This window comes from Capricornis sumatraensis, chromosome 19 (assembly GCF_032405125.1).
Source record: "Capricornis sumatraensis isolate serow.1 chromosome 19, serow.2, whole genome shotgun sequence".
Taxonomy (NCBI): Eukaryota; Metazoa; Chordata; class Mammalia; order Artiodactyla; family Bovidae; genus Capricornis; species Capricornis sumatraensis.
In genome coordinates this window covers 68,061,424-68,081,160 of record NC_091087.1, presented here as the reverse complement: position 1 = coordinate 68,081,160, position 19,737 = coordinate 68,061,424, and the positions used below count along the sequence as shown (strand labels likewise).

The following is a 19,737-nucleotide window of genomic DNA, read 5'->3' as shown; positions in this document are numbered from 1 at the left end:
GCAGTCCAGTGGTTAGGACTCTGCACTTCCACTGCAGGGGATGCAGATTCAGTTCCTGGTTGGGGAACTAAAGATCCCACAAGTCACATGGTGCAGCCAAAAACAAACAAAACAAACAATTGTGATCGTTCCTGTGCCATTTTTCTACCTGCCTTCTTCTACAGCCCCACGCCCTGTGTATGAGACCTGGCAGACTCCTAGGACAGGCATGTCAGTGCATGGCTGGTAACGACCAGGAGTTTTCATCATGAATGAATCTCCTTCAGTTAGGTAATCTGAAAGCACAGTTCACATTAGGATATCTATAAATTAGGAAGCAGTTGTTTTATACCTAGTAGCAACTGGCACCGCCTTCTTAGGAAAACCAAGGAAACTGCTGTAGATGCAGCAGAGCTGTCTTGTCGGAGAGTACCGTGCCTCGTGGTGCGGGCCGGTGCAGTGGAAGGAGACCACAGAGCCTCGTGCTAGTGACGTGCCGCAGCGGGTAGGAAAGGACGGGCCTTATCTGGACAGAAGCGCCTGTCTTCCAAAACTGTTAGCTTCTGATGTTTGGGGTTTGTAGCTGTAATACAGAACACCCCCAATAACACTAGCTTTTTATTACTGAAATTCCTAAAGGGGAAGATTACTCTTGTTATTGCAGTTCTAAAATACTCCCCAGCCAATCTCTCCTTTTTCCATTTGAGCAGTTTATATAACATGAGGTTTCTTAGGTATGCGAGTTTTCCACAATACCCAAACAGCTGGCATGTAGGATTTAGTTTAATGATAATAAATAGAATTCTAAGCTAAATGTGCTAGTTAATGAAATTTTAAAAAAATTTTATTGATTTATAGTTGATTTATAATAGTGTGTTGATTTCTGGTGTACAGGAAAGTGATTCAGTTATACACACACACATATTCTTTTTCATATTCTTTTCCATTGCAATTTATTACGTTGAATATAGTTGCCCTTGCTATAAGTAGGAGCTTGATGTTTATCTGTTTTATATATATTAGTGTGTATCTGCTAATCTTAAATTCTTCATTTATCTCTCCCCCAACCTCCTTACCCCTTTGGTAACTATAACTTTGTTAATGAAATTTTGAATATCCCTTTTATTCTCAAAAGATGAGTGTTTCCGGTTATCCAAGTGTGAAATGTTAATGCCTTTCTTTTATTTGCTTATTTCATCAATTCCACTTTTAAGATTACAGGAGTGGGTTACATTCGACATAATCAAACTTTACACCTGTCATTAATGATTTAATCAGTGGCCTTTGTGTTGGTTGTACACAAGTTAGTTTTGCAGTTTACACTTAGATCTTGCTTTTTAAAATCCTCTTTGCTGTCAGAATTGTACTGAAAGTGAACCCACCAGCCATGCATTCCATTTTGGAGAGAATAGCAGCTGAGGAGGAAGAGGAAAGTGATGGCCACTATCAGGAGGAAGAGGAGGGAGGAGCTCATTCCCTGAAGGATGTCTGTGATCTGAGAAGGCCAGCCCCGTCTCCCTTCTCTTCCCGTAGAGTAATGTTTGAAAATGAACAGGTAAAGTAAAAGTGTGAGCAAGCAACAACAGATTTGCCCTCTGTCAGATAGCCATGGTTTTAGTGCTTTATTTTTTAAATACTTTGTATACGGTTTTTGCTAGATTTTTAACTCCAAAATTGAATAATACATGCTTTTTTTTCCCCCTTGGTTAAAAGTTATATGCTTATTTATTTGCTCACATACCACTTCATATGGGTAGGATAAGAAGATATTATTACTCTTTTAAATATAAAATGGTTATTTGATGCTTTTTTTTTTCCACTAAACTGTTATGTTCTAGATGGTGATGCCAGGAGACCCTGTAGAAATGACAGAGTTTCAGAATAAAGCAATCAGCAATTCTCACTATGTGCTGGAACTTACATTACCCAATATTCATATAACACTGCCTAATAAAAGCTTTTATGAGAAGCTTTATAATAGGTGAGTTACACATATCTGCTTAAATCTCTGGGGTTGAGCTTTCCTGTCTCTCTGCCACCCCACCTCCCTGGTTCCCTCTTCCCTCTGCCTTTTCCTGTTTCAGTGTTGTCAACTCTTGCAGCGCACGGTATATGGTGTTGACTGTAGAGCCAGCACTGTGTGGTGGGCTGTTGTCACAGTAGCGTCTCCTAAGCAGTGCGTCTGGTAACAGGGTTTCTTGTGTGTGAAGCACTTACGCCCTGCACCCTAGGTCGCCTGGTTGCCCTCTGTCCCCTTACCACAGAGTACTGAGAAAATGCCTCTGTGCACAGTGATAGGACAACGCACTGAGGCCTCTACAAGTTATGGCTGCCATTTTATAGGTGAGGAAACGGACCTCATGGGGACTAGGTAAATTATCCAAGTTCTTCAGGGTCTATGATCTTTCTACTCTAGAAGGCCATTTATTTCAAAATACTTGCTTGGTATATATGTTTCAGGGTATTTAAATATGGTAAATTTAAGTTTTTATACACAAGTTATAAGTTAGAGCTTCTAATTCTAACCAGTCCTTTGGACTGCAAGGAGGTCAAACCAGTCCATCCTAAAGGAAATCAGTCCTGAATGTTCATTGGAAGCACTGATGCTGAAGCTGAAACTTCAATACTTTGGCCACCTGACGCGAAGAACTGACTCATTGGAAAAGACTCCGATGCGGGAAAGATTGAAGGCAGGAGGAGAAGGGGACGACAGAGGACGAGATAGTTGGATGGCATCACCGACTCAATGGACATGAGTTTCAGCAAGTTCCAGGAGTTGGTGATGGACTGGGAAGGCTGGGGTACTGCAGCCCATGGGGTCGCAAAGAGTCAGACATGACTGAGCGACTGAACTGAACTGACAGTGATGTGAAAAGAGTTGGAAGATACTTGGATAGAGGGCCAAGCGACACTGGTGTAGAATCAGAGTCCTAGAGTCTTTGTACAAGAAGTGTCCCTCCTGAGAGTTAAAAAAAAAACACACAAACGCATCTTGTTAGAAACTCTTAACTTACAACTTGTGTATAAAAACTTAAATTTACTATATTTAAATACCTTTAAACATATATACCAAGCAAGTATTTTGAAATAAATGGCCTTCTAGAGTAGAAAGATCACAGATGAAGATCTTGGACAGTTTACCTAGTCCCCACGAGCTCCGTTTCCTCACCTGTAAAATGGCAGTGATACTTGTACAGGCCTCAGAGGCTGGTTTGCAGCATTAAATGGTATAATGTTTGGAAAGTTCTGAGAACAGTGCCTGGCAAAGAGTAAACACCCAGTAGTCCTCTATTATTGTCGTCATTCCCCTCCACTCCGGCATAGTGGAAAGGTGGCCATGCGGGTTTCTAGAAAAAAAAGATGTCCTTAGTGTCTGTTATTGTAGCTTCCCACATGTAAACAAGTTGTGCAAATTATTGTTAATCTTCAGAAACTGCAGACTGTTGTTTCTGCTATAGATTTGCGTGTTTGTGTACTCAGTCACTCAGTTGTGTTCAACTCTTTGTGACCCCATGGACTGTAGCCTGCCAGGCTCTTCTGTCCATGGGATTTCCCAGGCAAGAATACTGGAGTGGGCTGCTGTTTCCTCCTCCAGTGAATTGTCCCAGTCCAGGGATCTAACCTTCATCTCTGGCGTCTCCTGCGTTGGCAAGTGGATTCTCTACCATTGTGCTACCAGGGAAGCCTGCTGTAGATTTACTTAGTGCCAAATAGGATTTGGATTTATACATGATTTAAAGTTTGGAAACCACTGATCTCTAGATCACTCTCCTTGTTTTTTGGCTGAGGAATGTCTACCAGACTAACTAATGTGCAAGGCTAAGACTGAGCAAAATGAAACAATTAATGCAAGGTCCAGCCCAGAGGTCAGAGGCCGTCATCCGCTTCTGTCTCCTTCTGCATTGATTGAGCAGGTTAAATTGGGACATCAAAATTGTAATACATACCTGAAACATTGCATTTGCAAATATTTATTCATTTACCACTTCTTTTAAAATACAGGCCCAGGCCTCTTTTGATTATGAGCCACTGGTTAGAATTTTTTTGCTTAATGTGTACCCAAGGCTTTGGCTACAGCTATCAGTTTCAATTTCTTTTAAAGTAGAGTGAAAAAATAGTTTCAAGCCAGTCTGAGTGCAGAATCCTTTCAGGTTTTTAAGATGTTTTCCCTTCATTCTGTATACTTAAAAGTCATCAGTTAGCACAGTATTGAATTAAACTGCTTACAGTTGCACGTAGCTGGCATGAGCGGATCTGGGGCCAAATGCAGTGGACCCAAGGTGACTCACAGGAATATAGTAATCGGTGACTGGACAAGGTGTACAGCACGGCTCTGGGAGCAGACGTTCTTAGGTGGGCTGGGGAGCTGCCCACCAGCAGCAGACAGGCAGCGTCTGGGGGGCCTGTCGGTCTGGCAGGTGGGGTGGTAAATCGGGAAGCTGGAGATCACCTGTTCATCTGGGGAGCTGGTTAGGTAGGGTTGCTTACGAGAGCTTCTGTTCTCTCTCACTCTGCTCACTTCTCTGTCTCCCAGGCCCCTAGGGTTGTATAAATATTGCAGTCTTCCCACCCTCTGGATCATAGAAATCACGTATCTCCGTTACTCAGAGTATGAATTCTTTGCCCTTCATTTGGCTTTGTATTTACATTTCTTTATGTTAAAAATTTTCAGACATTCTCAAACTTATAGGAATGTTGCAGGTACAGTATAAAGAGATTTTTATCCCCTCAACCATTTGACAGTAAGTTGCTGAGTTTCTGTCCCTTCAGCCTTGAGCAGTTGAATGTGTATTTCTCACAAACAGGGACATTCTTCTACCTAACCATAGTTCAGCCGTCAGAATGAGAAAATTAATATTATACATTAACATCTAACTCTCAGACCCCATTAACATTTTGTTAAATGTCTCAGTAATGCCCTTTACTATATATAAAATTTAAAAATATCTTTCTGATATTTCTGAGCAGGAATTATAACCAACTCTGCCTTTACTGCACACATTTAAAGTAATGGTTTATTCCTTTAGTCTTGGAGTAGAAAATGGCAACCCTCTCCAGTGTTCTTGCCTGGAAAATCCCATGAACAGAGGAGCCTGGTGGGCTGCAGTCCGTGAGGTCGTAGGGTTGGACATGACTGAGTGACTGAGCGTGCATTCCTTTAGTGCTTCGATTCTTCTTAGAAAGATAGTCTTAGATAGAGAAAGATTTTTTTTCTCCTGTGTCAACAGTCCTTTAGAATAGAATACAAAAAATTCTCTACCTAGTTTATTAAATCAGATATTTACTGAGCCTTCATTATGTTTCAGGCTCATAGCCACAAAACCACAGTGATATCTCTAAATATCTTAAATGTTTCCTTTCTTGATTTAAAACATCATCTTATGTATTAATGGTGTCAAGACTGTGTTTAGACCAAAATGTAAAATCATGAAAACAGTAAAATCATATGAAACTTAGGTTTGCAGGCCTCATACTACAAACTCCAGGTTTTATTTCAAGTAATAATTTCTCTTTAACCTATAGCTGTAGGGAATAAGGCAAAGGAAAGTTTCCTGAGGAAATTCTTCATTTTATACTTTCACTGTTTCTTCATATAGGAGTTTAGACTAAGACCTGGATTTAGATACTTGTTTCTTTGTCCTGTGAGTAGCGTGCCCAAGAGATGAGGAGCCACATGCGTACTGAACAGATGTGGGCATCGCTGTCTGTGTGTCTGAGATGAGACATGCTTCTGCCCTGAGTGTCTGGTGTTTTTTACCCAGCAACGCTTCCAAAAAGAGCCCTTATGGGTGGGGATTGCAGTTTACGGAGAGTGACAGTACTCAGTCCTGGCTTATACTTTCTAGGGCCTCAAAGCTCAGGAGTTGGCCCAGGAAGTTCCTAGACCAGTGGCTTCTTACAGGAAGGGGCCAGGGTTGCGTCATCGCTTGTCACCTTGAATGGTATTCACAACTAGGCTTTACGATGAGCCTGTGCTTTTGGCAGTCCTTCCATGTGAGTCATCCGCTGGTCCTCCCTTCAAGCCTTCAGTGCCTGCTGTGTCAGGGCCACCGTGCTCGGCACGTGTAAAGATGACTGAGGCACAAAGTCCTCTCTCTGAGGGGCTACAGCCTAGGGAAGGGAAACAAGAAAATAGAGTATTCTAGGTCCAGTGACTACTGCATTATGCCTGTGAAGGATACTCAGTGGGTCCAGGCCTAACAAAAATCTTTGTAAAGGGCATTGTAAAGTCTCAGTTTTCATGACAACATGGAGGTGAGTGGTGGGGCTGGAGATATCTGACAAATGACAAATATCTCTTTCAAAAAGTGGGATGTGATGTTAGCCTGGCTGGACATGTATCACCCCAGCAGTTATCAGTATTAACTTGGCTGTTCCGTGAGTTAGAAGAGTTTCCTCTCTTTATTCCCTGTTCTATATGCTTCTTCATCTCATACAAATTTCCCAGTGAAGCTGTGCTTTCTGCTGAAGAAAGAAAAAGCAGATATCCCTAGAGACCATGAGGAATGGAAAGAACTGAGCAGGGAGCTGGATGTAATCTGGGCTCTGGTCCCGGCTCTCCCATTAATGAGCTTTGTGACCTTGGGCAGGTCACTTAACCTTTATGAGGCAGTTTCTTCAAGTGTAAAATGAAAATAATTCTCCCTTGGCTGTCCCATAGGATTGAGGCTGTAGTTTACAGAATGTTTTCATATACATGAACAGTCTTCCTTTTGTTATTTCTGTGTTTTTATTTTTAATAAACCTCCTTTAAATGCGTTCAGTTGTATGTAATTTGATCTGTATTAACACTGGTGAAACTAGGCAGATAGCTAACTAGGTATGTAATTGTACAGCTTCCTTTCTCACTGCCCTGAAAAGTATATCAATTATTTTTCCATTGAAAGAAATTTCATTTCACCCTTTAGAAAAATTGCTATTCATGCGACTTCTTAAAGGAGTATCCTGTGGTTTGCCTTTAGTTGAAGTAGGAGTTATGAATTTATTTTTCAACTTTTGTCTTTATAGGATCTTTAATGATTTGCTGCTATGGGAACCAACAGCTCCTTCACCAGTAGAGACATTTGAAAATATTTCGTATGGTATTGGGCTTTCAGTAGCCAGTCAGCTGATTAATACCTTCAGCAAGGATAGTTTTAGTCCATTTAAATCTACAGTTCACTATGGTAATATATTTTAGATTTCTTCTGAATTAGAATGCCTGGTTTACCAGTAAACAAAGTAGTAACCTTTTAAATTGATGGATTTAAAAATGTTTGTTTGGTGTTCCCCATTTATAACAATATTTTATTATATCTTTTACTGACTTATAGTATTTTCCCACTTCTGTTTATTAATAATGTTATTAATTAAATGTTATATTTATAGTGATAGTATATACACTGTCTGAAGTTCAGTGGTAGAGAAAAACATAGGAGGTACATTTTTATTATCATACCTGATTCTTTGTAAAAATAAACAGGTAAAATGAATATTCTTGTGATAATGTTCAAGTTTGAATGCCCTTTTATTTTAATAAGCTGTTAGAACAGCTGTAATTGTGCCGTTTATTTCTCATAGATGAGGAAAGTGGATCTGAGGAGGAGACTTTGCAGTATTTTTCTACTGTTGATCCCAATTATCGTTCTCGTAGGAAAAAAAAACTAGACTCCCAGAACAAGAACTCACAGAGTTTTCTCTCAGTTCTTCTGAGTATTAATCATGGGTTAATTGCAGTGTTTACAGATGTAAAGGTAAGGATTTACAAATCTAAAGTGATTTTTCAAGTGCATCTCATTTTAAAACTGCCATGATACACTCAGTCAGTCATTGAGGTGGTTTGAGGTTGTTTCAGTGAGTGATAGCCATCAGTTTTCTGAGGCGGGCCATGATGACAGCAGCTTTGGAAATTCAGCTTTCATGGCAGATCGAAAGATAAACATTATATGAACCTTCTTTTGGAAAACATGCCACTTGCACTCTTGGAGTGGTAACAGTAATTTACCTGTTGTAAGGGAGGATGCAGGACGGGATCATTTGGCCGAAGAGGCCTGTGACAGAGCATTTTTCATACCGCCACGTTGCATGGTTCAGGAGCCCGACAGCGTTGCCGCAGTGGGGAGATCCTCCTGACCCGAATCAAGAAGGAGCATCTCGAGGGCCGTTCCTACTTTTTTGCACTTAACTAATGGCTTCTCTGTGTTTTCTGATCTTATTAGCAAGATAATGGAGATCTGTTGGAAAACAAGCACGGTGAATTCTGGTTAGAGTTCAGCAGCGGCTCTTTGTTTTGTGTGACAAAGTATGAAGGCTTCGATGACAAGCACTACGTGTGCCTTCACTGCAGCAGCTTCAGTCTCTACCACAAAGGTAGGGCAGGTGTGCAGTAGGTGTGCTTTGTTCACTGCTGGCTAGACACGTTTAAATCTTGCTTGATAAACAAAATGTACTGAGAACAGAAATCGATATTAGAAATTATTTTCCATGGGGTGTTCTGTTCCACTGGCAAAGTAATAATTATTGTAAATTAAAAGTTGGTTTTTATGTTCTTTTTTTTACAATGACTTTATTGAGATATAATTCACATTCCATGTAATTCACCCATTGAAAGTATACATTTCAGTGGTTTTTAGTATTTCATAGAGTTGTGTAACCATTATCATAGTCAACTTGAGAACATTTTCATCACCCCCAAAAGAAAGTCAGCGGTAAACCCTCAAAGTCCTGCAGTCCCCTCTAGCCTTAAGAAGTGTTAGTCACTCAGTCATGTCTGATGCTGTGTGACCCTATGAACCGTAGCCCTCCAGGCTCCTCTGTCAATGGCATTCTCCAGGCAAGAAATCCCTCTGTCAATGAGATTCTCCAGACATTCCCTTCTCCAGGGGATCTTTCCGACTCAGGGATCGAACCTGGGTTGCCTCAATTGCATGCAGATTCTTGACTGTTTGAGCCACCAGGGAAGCCAGCCTTAAGAAACCACTCATTTATTCTCAGTCTCTAGGGATTTGCATATTCTGGCTGTTTCATGTAAATGCAGTCCTACAATAGAAGATTTTTTGTGATTGGCTTCTTGGCATGATGTTTTCAAAGTTAATCCAAATGTACCAGTGTTTCATTCCTTTTTACTGCCAGGGAATAGCCCATTTTATGGATAGACCATATCTTATTATACACTGATCAGTTGATTATTTTCTCTCAAGTGGTATTTCCTTTTGGTAGTACATACAGAATATACTGGTCTTTCAGCACATTCCTTGTGTTACTTCATGAATAGAAGTGGGATACTTGCACATTCTTAATGTTTATCAGATTTCCCAATTTAAATGTAACTTTCTTGACATTTCAAATCTCAATTTTTTGTTTGTCACTTATTCTAACATTAGTAGAGAAGAATGAATTATTAATGCCAAGCTAGTTCTTGGTCTTTTTGCCTCCAGGGTTATGTTATGTTCAGTGGAAGAGCATGGATTTGTGTTTGGGTTACAGAAGTTTATGAGTTAATTTCATGTAATCATTCTGTTATATTGTCCTCTCATTGTGGATATAGGCATAGTGGATGGAGCAGTTCCTTCTACAGAAACACGACTGCCTAGTTCAACCCGCCCACATTGGTTAGAACCTACTATTTATTCCTCCGAAGAAGATGGCCTCAGTCGAGCTTCTTCAGATGGTGTTGGAGGAGACACTTTGAATATGCTGTCTGTTGCAGTTAAAATAGTGTCTGATAAATCAGAGTCCAATACAAAGGTGTGTATTTTATACTTTTATACCATTAAATACTTGTTCCTGATTTGGTTCACTTCAGTTTAGTTGCTCAGTCATGTCTGACTCTTTGCAACCCCATGGACTGCAGCACCCTAGCCTTGCCTGTCCATCACCAACTTCCAGAGCTTGCTCAAACTCATGTCCATTGAGTCAGTGATGCCATCCAACCATCTCATCCTCTGTTTCCCCTTCTCCTCCTGCCCTCAATCTTTCCCAGCATCAGGGTCTTTTCCAATGAGTCAGTTCTTCACATCAGGTGGTCAGAGTATTGAAGCCTCAGCTTCAGCATCAGTCCTTCCAGTGAACATTCAGGACTCCTTTAGGATCATCTCCTTTAGGATGGACTGGTTTAATCTCTTTGCAGTCCAAGGGACTCTGAAGAGTCTTCTCCAACACCACAGTTCAAAAGCATCAATTCTCAGCTCTCAGCTGATTCAGTTACTAGCTAATAAAAATGATTGCATAAATACAAGATATTTGTTTTCTTAGAAAAGCTTTTCAAGTTTTGAAATAGAAGGTCATGTAGGTGATAAACATACCTTTTTGTGTTGTTCTGTGTAGGAGTTTCTCATTGCTGTAGGGCTAAAAGGAGCTACTCTCCAGCATAGAATGCTTCCTTCTGGGCTTAGCTGGCATGAGCAGGTAAGAGAGCTGGGCCATATGTATTGATTTATTTTTTACTCTGTTGGTATGTACTGCACATACTGAAGAGTTCACAAATCATAAATCTTCAGTGCTCATTGATTTCATGAAGTAAATACTCCTGTATAAACATTGCCTCTTATGTTAGAAAATAGGACATTATCACCACCCCAGAATGTAATTGATTTTTTACCCAAATGTTTGGTTCTTAAACATCTCGAAGACAGAGTTAACTTCTGTCATTAAAAGGAAGGGACCAATACAGTATCTGTCATAGGGGAAAATAAATGATGTGTTGACTTACACTTATAACTGTGTATTCTTTTTTTTTCCTTTTTAAATAACCATATATTCAAGTACCATAGTTTTAGAATTATTCCCTAGGCCAACAGTATACATTGAGGTATTTATAAAGATTTATGTGATAAATTTCCAATGTAATAACTGTATTTGGTTAATTATATTTTTTCAGAGGAAACTTTGGGTAAAGTTCACTCTTCTTTACGTGAGAATAAAAACTGTGCTCTATGTAATTCTTGTTCATTTTTCTTAGAAACCTTTTCTTTGCTCTTGGAAAATAAGTTGTTTTAAACTTAAATGCTTTAAGAAACATCCTGAAACATAAAGTGTATACAGAGAGAGGGTAGAGATATGGTTAGTCTGCTGGCTGTTGGTAAGAGAGAGATTCAGCCTAACCTTTTTATTTAGATAGAAATATAGGAGGATAAATGGTGGTGAGAGGATTGGTTTTCAGACTGAGCTGGGTATAAATGAAAGGGAAACGAACTTCTCCCAACAATGGGTTTATAGAAAACCAGAAGGAGAGTTTTAAACAGACTTTAGGAAAATTTGTTTGTTTGTTTGTTTGTTTTCAAAAAAAATTATTCCAAGCAAAATCATGTTGATGGTAGATTATACATATTTTTGTTAGTTTCATAGGAGATGATTTTTCTAAGATCCTTGTAGCAGTGTGATTGTTAGATGAATCTCTTCATTTCAAATCCTAGTTTTGCAAATACTTTTTGTAAATTCCTTCAAATGATGATTTTTTTTTTCTTCTACCATTATGGTTTTTCACTAAATGGTTGATTTTTTTTGTAAGCTATTTTATTTCATGTTGGTATTAAGGATATCATATCAAAACTCTTTTTTTCTTCTAAAGCAGGGCATTTTATATTTTTGTGATTATAGATTTTATACTTCTTGAATATTGCTGATGAACCTGTTCTGGGATACAATCCTCCAACTTCATTTACAACCTTTCATGTTCATCTCTGGAGCTGTGCACTTGATTATAGGTGAGTTCATACGTGGAGCAAAATAAAGTTTTACTCTTTAAGATATGTCCTAAGTTTTGAAAAAAGTATTCAGTAGAGCTAAGGTTCAAAATGCTCTTTAAAGGAGGTTTCTTTTGTTGTGACAGACTAATGTTCTCTTGTTTCTGTGTCATATTAGGCCTCTTTATTTGCCAATCCGATCCCTTCTTACTGTTGAAACATTCAGCGTTTCAAGTAGTGTCGCCTTGGATAAATCATCTTCAACTCTCAGGTACCATGTAAACCTCACTGTCTACTGAATGCAGCCGTTCAACACATACTAATAGAGACTTAAACCCTGTAATGAAAATCTCAATTATTTGTTAAAAGCAACATTCTTTTACTGTTAGTCATGTTCCTTTATCTAAGTTTTCCATTTTTGTTTCTCAGGTGATTCGTCATATCTCTTCAGTTCGTTACTGTATTTCATTTTTTAGGGCACAAATTAACTCTTGAGATTGTTAGTTTTTAAAACATTTATGTATAAACTTCCTATAATACTTGATGCACTTTATTTTCCTAATTTAAACTTTGTGATTTGGTCATCTATTAAGACTGCTAGAAATTTAAAATTAATTTGAGCAGATGTTTAATCTCACTCACACCATTTAATTATTTGTTACTCATAAACAGTGAGTTTTAAAGAAAATGTTCAATGACATTTATAAGTTAGATTCTTCATATGACTTTGATAACATTTATGTGAGATAGAATGGTACAAGTACGTGATCATGCAGCATATATTTGAGGTTAGTTTTTCAGGTCTTGATTTTACCTTTTTTTTCCCCCCAGAATAATTTTGGATGAAGCTGCTTTACACCTGTCTGACAAGTGTAATACTGTTACTATAAATTTGAATAGAGGTAAGAGTTAAAAAAAACAGCATCTAGGATAGATGAATGTAGTTTTATTTTTTGTATCTCAATATTTTTAAAATATTTTAACTCTGAAATAATGCCATGAAATTAAAAGATGCTTACTCCTTGGAAGAAAAGTTATGACCAATCTAGGCAGCATATTAAAAAGCAGAGCCATTACTTTGCCAACAAAGGTCCGTCTAGTCAAGGCTGTGGTTTTCCCAGTAGTCATGTATGGATGTGAGAGTTGGATTGTAAAGAAAGCTGAGTACTGAAGAATTAATGCTTTTGAACTGTGGTGTTGGAGAAGACTCTTGAGAGTCCCTTGGACTGCAAGGAGATCCAACCAGTCCATCCTAAAGGAGATCAGTCCTGAGTGTTCATTGGAAGGACTGATGCTGAAGCTGAAACTCCAATACTATGGCCACCTGATCCAAAGAGCTGACTCATTTGAAAAGACCCTGATGCTGGGAAAGATTGAAGGCAGGAGGAGAAGGGGACGAAAGAGGATGAGATGGTTGGATGGCATCACCGACTCAATGGACATGAGTTTGAGTAAACTCCAAGAGTTCGTGATGGACAGGGAGGCCAGGTGTGCTGCAGTCCATGGGGTCACAGAGAGTCAGACACAACTGAGCGACTGAACTGAACTGAAGGGTCTTATAAATTTGAATATTGTAATACCAGTTTGTAATATCAATAACATTGGTGAAATGCATCAAATTATATATACTTAATATAAGGCAGATTTTGTTTCTAACTAAAAATAAAGAGAACTGTAGGATTTTTGTAGGTCGAAGCTATATTTCCATTATAAGTATTTGTAGTACTGCCTGCCACAAATTTTAAAGAAATGCTAGTTTTATTAGATGTCTGTTGGATAAGCATTTTTTGAAAGTTATACTCAGTTATTTTATTAATTAAAAATTTTTTAGATTATGTTCGTGTGATGGATATGGGACTTTTGGAATTAACCATAACTGCAGTAAAGTCTGATTCCGATGGAGAGCAAGTAAGTTATTAAAATAAATGGATATTTTTACTTGAGTATTTTTATTTTATAAAAGAGGCTAAAAACATACTGAACTTTTTTCCACTTGCCTAATTTTGGTTAGAAATGGATAAAATATTTTAAAATTAAGATTGAGTTATTATAAATACATATTTCCTGTGGGAAAACAAATTATAATATTTTATTTAATGTAAACCTATGAAAAAATGTTTTTTCTCGTTTTAGTAAACGTTCTTATCCTTTTTTCTTTCTGTCCTGTCCAGACTGAACCGCACTTTGAATTGCACTGTTCGAGTGACGTTGTCCATGTTAGAACGTGCTCAGACTCTTGTGCTGCTCTAATGAATCTAATTCAATACATAGCAAGCTATGGGGACTTACATGCCACTAACAAGGCAGACGTGAAGCCAGGAGCTCCTCAAAGAAAGGTGAAGGTACAGCCACCAACCTTATTCTTTAGAAATCACTAATTCCGCCCGATTCCATCCAGATGAGTGGCATGGGGACATTAGTGAGGTCTTCTTGGCAGTTGTAGGGTAAAAAGGAAACTGAAAAATATCTGTCTGTTCCTTAGTTTTAAGGCAGTGGGGCCTAGAAAGGTGATTCCATGGGCCTTTTGGGAAAACAGTTCTGCTGTTTGATGCTCTTGATTTCAGAACGTTCATCTTCTCAACCAGCATGTTTTCCCAGACTTAAGTTATTTTCGTATGTCCTCAGGGAAGAAAGAAAACATTTATCATCATGTGAGAGCTTGTTATATGCAAGTTGTGTGTAAAACTGCTATGAGAAGGTAGATGGCAAGAATTAGTATTATTACCAGAAGACCCATTTATATGACATTATCTTTCATGTTTGAAAGGATCCAATTTTGAGTATGCTTTCTCAATGTGATTTCCTCTTACCCAGCACAGTCAACAGGTTAAAGGTTATTGTCTCTGTTTTGTAGATGAATAAGTTAAGACCCAGAGAATTTAGCGAATTTACCCTAATTAAGAGCAGATACAGCCACAATATGCCTCTGTTTCGATGCCCAGTTCAGTGCTTTCCTATGCCCCCAGCTGTCACTTCTTTGCCCTCTTATGTCCAGATTGAACAGTGTCCAGTTTGTTTAGCGTTTTCTGTTTTTCAGTGTTTTCATTCTTCATGGCCTCTTCTGTGGACAGAATTCTCAGCCCCCTTAGGTCAGTAGATCTCCACTAACGATCTGACAGGCCTTGTGTTACCTTGCGTTCGGGCTGATCTTACTCCTCATTTAGGTTACACTTCTGTTTTTGTTTCCTTGTTCCTGCTATTGTCTTATTGATAATAAAGTGATTGATGACATACTCTCCCTACTGGTTCTTCTCTTTTTAAAAACAATTTCCAGTTTTTTTTTTTTTGTTGTTCAGTTGCTCATTTATGTCTGACTTTTTGCAGCTTTACGGACTGCAGCACGCCAGGCTTCCTTTCATTGTTTCCTAGAGTTTGCTCAAACTCATGTCCATTGAGTCGGTGATACCATCCAACCATCTCGTCCTGTGTCGTCCCCTTCTCCTCTTGCCTTCAGTCTTTCCCAGCATCAGGGTCTTTCCCAGTGAGTCACTTCTTTGCTTCAGGTGGCCAGAGTATTGGAGCTTTAGCTTCAGCATCAGTCCTTCCAGTGAATATTCAGGGTTGATTCCCTTGAGGATTGACTGGTTTTAATATCTTTGCTGTCCAAGGGATTCTCAAGAGTTCTCCAGCCCCACAGTTCAAAAGCATCAGCTCTTTGATGCTAACCTTTCTTTATGGTTCAGCTGTCACCCGAACACATCACTACTAGAAAAACCATAGGTTTGACTCTACGGACCTTTGTTGGCAAAAATATGTCTCTGCTTTTTAATATGCTGTCTACATTTGTCATAGCTTTTCTTCCAAGGAGCATCTTTTAATTTCATGGCTGCAGTCACCATCTGCAGTGATTCTGGAGCCCAGGAAAATAAAGTCTGACACTCTTTCCAGTGTTTCCCCATCTATTTGCCACGAAGTGATGGGACTGGATGCCCTGATCTTCATTTTTTGAATATTGAGTTTTAAGCCAGCTTTTTCACTCTTCTCTTTCACCTTCATCAAGAGGGTCTTTAGTTCCTCTTGCTTTCTTCCGTAGAGATGGTATCATCTGCATTCCTGAGGTTTTTGATATTTTTCCTTGCAATCTTGATTCCAGCTAGTGCTTCATCCAGTCCAGCATTTCGCATGATGTACACTGCATAGAAGTTAATCTACAGTTTATTAGAAATTATTTTGAATTATCCTTTCCAAATGGAGAAGGAAATGGCAACCCACTCCAGTACTCTTGCCTGGAAAATCCCGTGGACGGAGGAGCCTGGTAGGCTACAGTCCATGGGGTTGCAGAGAGTCGGACACAACTGAGCAACTTCACTTTCACTTTCAGTTCCAAATGAAGTCTTTCCATTTTACAGTCATGCTGACATTTTAAATGCATGATTTGGATTTAATGAATCCATAGTTCATTAACATAAATTGTTAAGCATTGGTGCTAGACTTGAACCTCATGACCCAGCAGTTAGTATCTCTCCCCTCTCATATATTCCCCCTACTGTCTTTAGGTATATGTTTGTTCCAAGAAATGAGACTTGGCTCTGCAGTGGCTTTGCCTCAAAGGTGAAGGTCATGGCAGCAGTCAGATTTGAGCAGATCAGCCTCTACAGAGAGATCCTTTCTCCCCCAGTTTCAGTGCAGTGTTTTTCACCTTTCTTCTCTTCTAATCTATTACCTCATCAAGATTCAGTTAAATGGTGCTGGCATTGAGATGATAACACACTTATTTCTATTTGCCAGCAGTTGTTGGGGTGAAAATGATGATACTAAAGACTTAAAAATGTAACAGCTATTGAGTAGAATATAGAAAAATGAATATGTTCCTATTTCTCATGTTTGTATAAAATGTGGTCTATTTCCAGGTTAAAATAACTTTCAAGTAATGTGCTGTTTAGAGCATTTTCAATTGTTTCTAATTAGTGTTTTTGGCTGTAGGTAGATTCTGTTGGTCGGTCATCCTCACGTGGTCCAGTACTTCCTGAAGCAGATCAACAGATATTACGAGATTTGATGAGTGATGCTATGGAGGAAATTGACATGCAAGAAGCAGCTTCATCTGTAAAACCACAGTCTAATGGTGAGACAGACCCAGGACTTTTTCCCTGAGAGCTGCGATGTTGTAGTTGAGGCTGACGTTGTTTGCATTCTTACAGATTGCTCAATAAGTAACTAAAAAGACAAGTCTGAGTTTGGGTGGGTATTTATTAGTCAGTCAGTTTGTGTTTATTGAGTATGTAGTAAATAAATAATACTGGCTAGAGGCTTCCCTCATGGCTTAGCGATGTGGGTTTGCTGCCTCGGTGGGGAAGATCTCCTGGAGGAGGAAATGGCAACTCACGGCCAATATTCTGGCCTGGGAAATCCCATGGACAGAGGAACCTGGTGGGCTACAGTCCATGGGGTCACAAAGAGTTGGACGTGACTGAGCAACTGAACAACAACAACAACAGATTTTTATAGGAGAGACAGATAAACTACAAGATAAAGCTTATGTTTCCTGGTAGCTTATAGTTTAGTAAAATAAACTGGCGCTAAACCAGACTGATGCTAGTATTTAGAATGATTGAGAAATGATGGAAGAAAACACTTCAGAAGGTAGTATATACTCTATAATCAGTTTGGAAAAAATTTGGAATCCTCTCTTTAGACTGGTGAAAGCTGGGATGAGTTGGCTTTGAAAAAGTAGATAGGACTTAGGTGTGTAGAGGGAGAGAGAAGATAATTTTAGCAAGGTCGTTAATGCTAATAGAATCACAGATAGGCATGTGTGAGCCTTAATGATGTAGTAACTCAGGCTATTAATACTGTAGCAAAAGTTCCCTTCTTATTGAGAAGAATTAGATAATAACCTTAGATAATTGGGAGGTGCCAGACAGAGAATTCTGAAACAAGTGGAAGTATCTAAATATTTTTGAAGTATTTATATAGAAATTTTATTCTATTTAGATGAGCATTCTTATTTCTACATGTTGTGAAATCTTAATTTTAAAAAATTGTTTCATAATGTGATAAAAGTCTCGCATTCAATGTTGCTTTCATTCTAATTTAGAATAAATCAGAGCTGAGGAAGCAAATGGGAATTTTTAGCTCCCTATGTACTAGGCATTATTTGTAATAAATGTTTGCAGCTAACCTACTTATGCTGGAAAGAACATTTAATGAATATTTATTGAGCAACTTCATTACCCAAGATTCTGTACTGGGTGCTGGGCACTTACAAGGGTGAATGGGTTCAACATGCTGCCACAGAAGAATTTAAAGTCTAGTTTGTGAGCCTTGTGAGGCTAAGATGTCACCACTTTCATCTTAGTGTCTTTAGTCCATATCACAGGATTTGGTTTGAATGAGTGAATGGGGAAAGAATTAATGAGTCTAATATGTGATATAAATGTATAAAAATAAGTGTTCACATACAGATTTATTTTTTTAATTTTATTTTTTGGCTGCACCTCTGTAGCATGAGGGATCCTAGTTCCCCAACCTGTACCCCGTGCAGTGGAAGCAAGTCCACTTGCTAACCACTGGACCACCAGGAAATTTCCTACATACAGATTTGTGCACACATGAAACTTTTTGTCTTTATATTGAGGTAGCTGATCTGTGTTCTATTTGTGTATCCAGTGCCCCAAGGAGTCTTTTTATTGCTCGGAATCATTCCCTGGCTGAAGACACGCTCAGGAACTGTTCCAACCCCCCCACCCCCAGACCCCAAGTAGAGATTTCCCATAGTTGTAGGTGAGGCAATACTTGGTGCAACTATTTCCCTTCCCCTCGCTATATTGTCCAAGGAGAGGTTCTTCCAGAACGCCACCTACAGGACATAATTCAGTACGAAATTCTGGCCAGAGTAGAACTGCAGTCAACACTCAATACCTGCTGCCGAATTCCTGAATTTCTCTGACACTGAATAACTTTGAGGAGATGTCTGTAACTTTATGAGTCCATCGTTTGCTATTTTCTTAGGAAACTTCAAACTTATTATTAGTCTTTTTATTAGAAGTCAAAAGATTATTGTAAGAAATAAATGAGATACTGTGGGTGAGAGCTCTAATCTAATGCATAACTGACACATGACTAAAGTGTCTAATAAATATCCTTATTATTGATGTTCCGAAATGTGCCGAAATTGACTGTTGTAATCTTATCCCCTAGGTGTTTCTGATGAGAAATCTCAAGTTCAGGAACCATGTTGTTCAGACCTCTTCCTGTTTCCTGACGAGAGTGGAAACGTGTCCCAGGAGCCTGGCCCCACTTACGCCTCATTCACCCACCACTTGATTAGTGATGCAGTGACAGGCGTGCCCACGGAAAATGACGACTTTTGCATTCTTTTTGCACCAAGAGCAACTGTTCAGGTAGTAAACAGATAACAAAATTAAAAGTCTTGAAATAATGTTATAAATAGAAGTGACCAAAGGACACCTGAAAAAGATCCTTTAGATTTTGTTAACTCGTCACAATTCAGAATTACTTCCTTTTGTAATTTACTACTGATGCTTTGTAAATGTTTGTTATACTTTACCCTTTTTATGACACATCTGTGAGGGACTCGGAGGAATGCTGTTTGTAAAATCTCCTACATGGTTTATTGAACTACAGAGGAAGTATGTAGTTTGCACCCTGAAGTACCTCTTCAGGGTAATGAAATTAAATGGCAGAAGAGTTCTATACAGAAGTGTTAACACAAGAATTGGGAAAGATAAGACGTGGTTTGTGTGAGGCTGATGGTTGACTAATATATATAATTTCCACTTTATTGTCATGCTCACATTTAAAAAGCATAGTCTGGATTTAATGAATCCGCAGTTCACTAAACAAAATGGTTAAGCATCGACTCTATACCTTTTTATTATCAAACAAGTAGTAAAAGCCAAATTGTAGACTATAAAAAATTCTTAGGAATGATTCACATAGAAGAGCGAATTCATTTTGTAGTGAATGAAGCAAAGTGTATTATGTGACAGTTATTGTCAGTATTTAGTGTCCACTTTATATAAGGAAATTATTCAAAAGAATGCAGAATCAAGAAGTTCCCTTGAGATGTGAATGGTACTCAATGGTTTCTACTTAGATAAGAGAGTATGTATTAACTGTTCCTTTGTCTTAG

At 38.7% G+C, this 19,737-nt stretch overlaps 1 protein-coding gene across 1 annotated transcript in view; it reads left to right on the top strand.

Moving 5' to 3' along the window:
* ATG2B (autophagy related 2B) overlaps positions 1–19,737 on the top strand; it is a 72,622-nt gene that overhangs the window by 33,225 nt on the left and 19,660 nt on the right. The window contains exons 17-30 of the mRNA XM_068990872.1: positions 1,339–1,534; positions 1,818–1,960; positions 6,988–7,145; positions 7,540–7,712; positions 8,178–8,328; positions 9,506–9,705; positions 10,285–10,365; positions 11,557–11,663; positions 11,821–11,913; positions 12,474–12,544; positions 13,474–13,550; positions 13,814–13,984; positions 16,566–16,707; positions 18,783–18,985. Of these exons, the coding sequence (XP_068846973.1) occupies positions 1,339–1,534; positions 1,818–1,960; positions 6,988–7,145; positions 7,540–7,712; positions 8,178–8,328; positions 9,506–9,705; positions 10,285–10,365; positions 11,557–11,663; positions 11,821–11,913; positions 12,474–12,544; positions 13,474–13,550; positions 13,814–13,984; positions 16,566–16,707; positions 18,783–18,985 (1,966 nt within the window). The remainder of the gene's footprint in view (positions 1–1,338; positions 1,535–1,817; positions 1,961–6,987; positions 7,146–7,539; positions 7,713–8,177; positions 8,329–9,505; positions 9,706–10,284; positions 10,366–11,556; positions 11,664–11,820; positions 11,914–12,473; positions 12,545–13,473; positions 13,551–13,813; positions 13,985–16,565; positions 16,708–18,782; positions 18,986–19,737) is intronic.